The 1,183-nt window shown below is 49.3% G+C and overlaps 1 protein-coding gene across 1 annotated transcript in view; it reads left to right on the plus strand.

Annotated features, from left to right (window-relative positions):
• EAH_00061510 (hypothetical protein, conserved) overlaps window positions 1-866 on the plus strand; it is a gene marked incomplete at both ends in the record, with an annotated part of 3,467 nt that extends 2,601 nt beyond the window's left edge. The window contains one exon of the mRNA XM_013396988.1: window positions 186-866. Within this exon, the coding sequence (XP_013252442.1) occupies window positions 186-866 (681 nt within the window). The remainder of the gene's footprint in view (window positions 1-185) is intronic.
• Between the last annotated feature and the right edge of the window lie 317 nt (window positions 867-1,183).

A 1,183-nucleotide genomic window follows, 5' to 3' on the forward strand; every position in this document is an offset into this window, starting at 1 on the left:
GCAGCAGCAGAAGCGGAAGTGGCGAGGAAGAATCTCGAGTTGTTGCTGCTGCTGCAGCAGCAGGGGGAAGTGTTGCAGCATTAAGAAGCAAGACGGAGTGCCCGCTGTCTTCTTCTTGTCTGCCTTTTTATTGTCTCTCTCGCAACCTTCATTCTTTTTTGAGAAGAGATTCATTTGTCTTGCAGGAAGAAGCACTTCAGCAGGAGCTGCAGCGCCACGCCTGGCCCGAGCTGCTGCTGCAGCAGCAGCGAGCGCAGGCGGAGAGTGCATCCTCTGCTGCTGCTGCCGCTGCTTCTCCTGCTGCTGTTGCTGCTGCTGCTGCTGCTGGTCGTGCTGCTGGGGAGCTTGTTTATTCTCCTTATCCTCGTGGCCCCGCTCTCAACTTGCCTCTCTCGCTGCAGAACCCTCTACCTGCGCATGTGCTTGAGGGCCTCAGCAGCAGCAACTGGAAGCGGCTGCTGTGCGGTGTTGCTGTTAACGGAGTTATTATTGCAGACCTTCTAAGACACTGGGAAGTCCCCGTGATGCAGCGCATGCGAGAGGCACAAGAGACGCAACAGCAGCAGCAGCAGCAGGAGAGACACGGGGACGAAGACACCAGGGATCGGGATCGGGATCGGGATCGGGTGTGGGGTGGTCAGGGAAGCAGCTCACGCTTGCTTGTCGACGACCTACCTGAAGACCCCCCTGGCCCCGTGGCTGAGGAGCTGCAGCGGCTGCTGCTGCTGCTGCAGCAAACACAATTGCCGCTGAATTTCTCTCTCTTCGTTAATGTGCAGCAGCGGCAGCAGGAACAGCGCCGCATGCAGGCAGAGAGACAGCAGCTTCTAGACAGCATTGCAAAAGCAATGCGCCAGCGAACCTAAACAATAACTTCTCTTTTCTTCTTTTCTTCTCGTCTTCTAATGTTGTGCTGGTTTATACCTTTTCTGTGTCTTATTTATGCATATACATATGCATATATATATATATATATGCGTGTGAATAGGTTTATAAACTATATATATAAATATAAATATAAATATAAATATATATATAAATATATATATAAATATAAATATAAATATAAATAATATATATATATATATATACGAGCAGGTGGTTGTTACTGCATGTGCTTGCATTAACAAGAACCATGATACAACGCCCTTTCTTTAGCCTTGCGCTACTTGCATTTCCGCCG

This window comes from Eimeria acervulina, genomic scaffold (genome assembly GCF_000499425.1).
Source record: "Eimeria acervulina Houghton genomic scaffold, Eah_scaff1601, whole genome shotgun sequence".
Taxonomy (NCBI): Eukaryota; Apicomplexa; class Conoidasida; order Eucoccidiorida; family Eimeriidae; genus Eimeria; species Eimeria acervulina.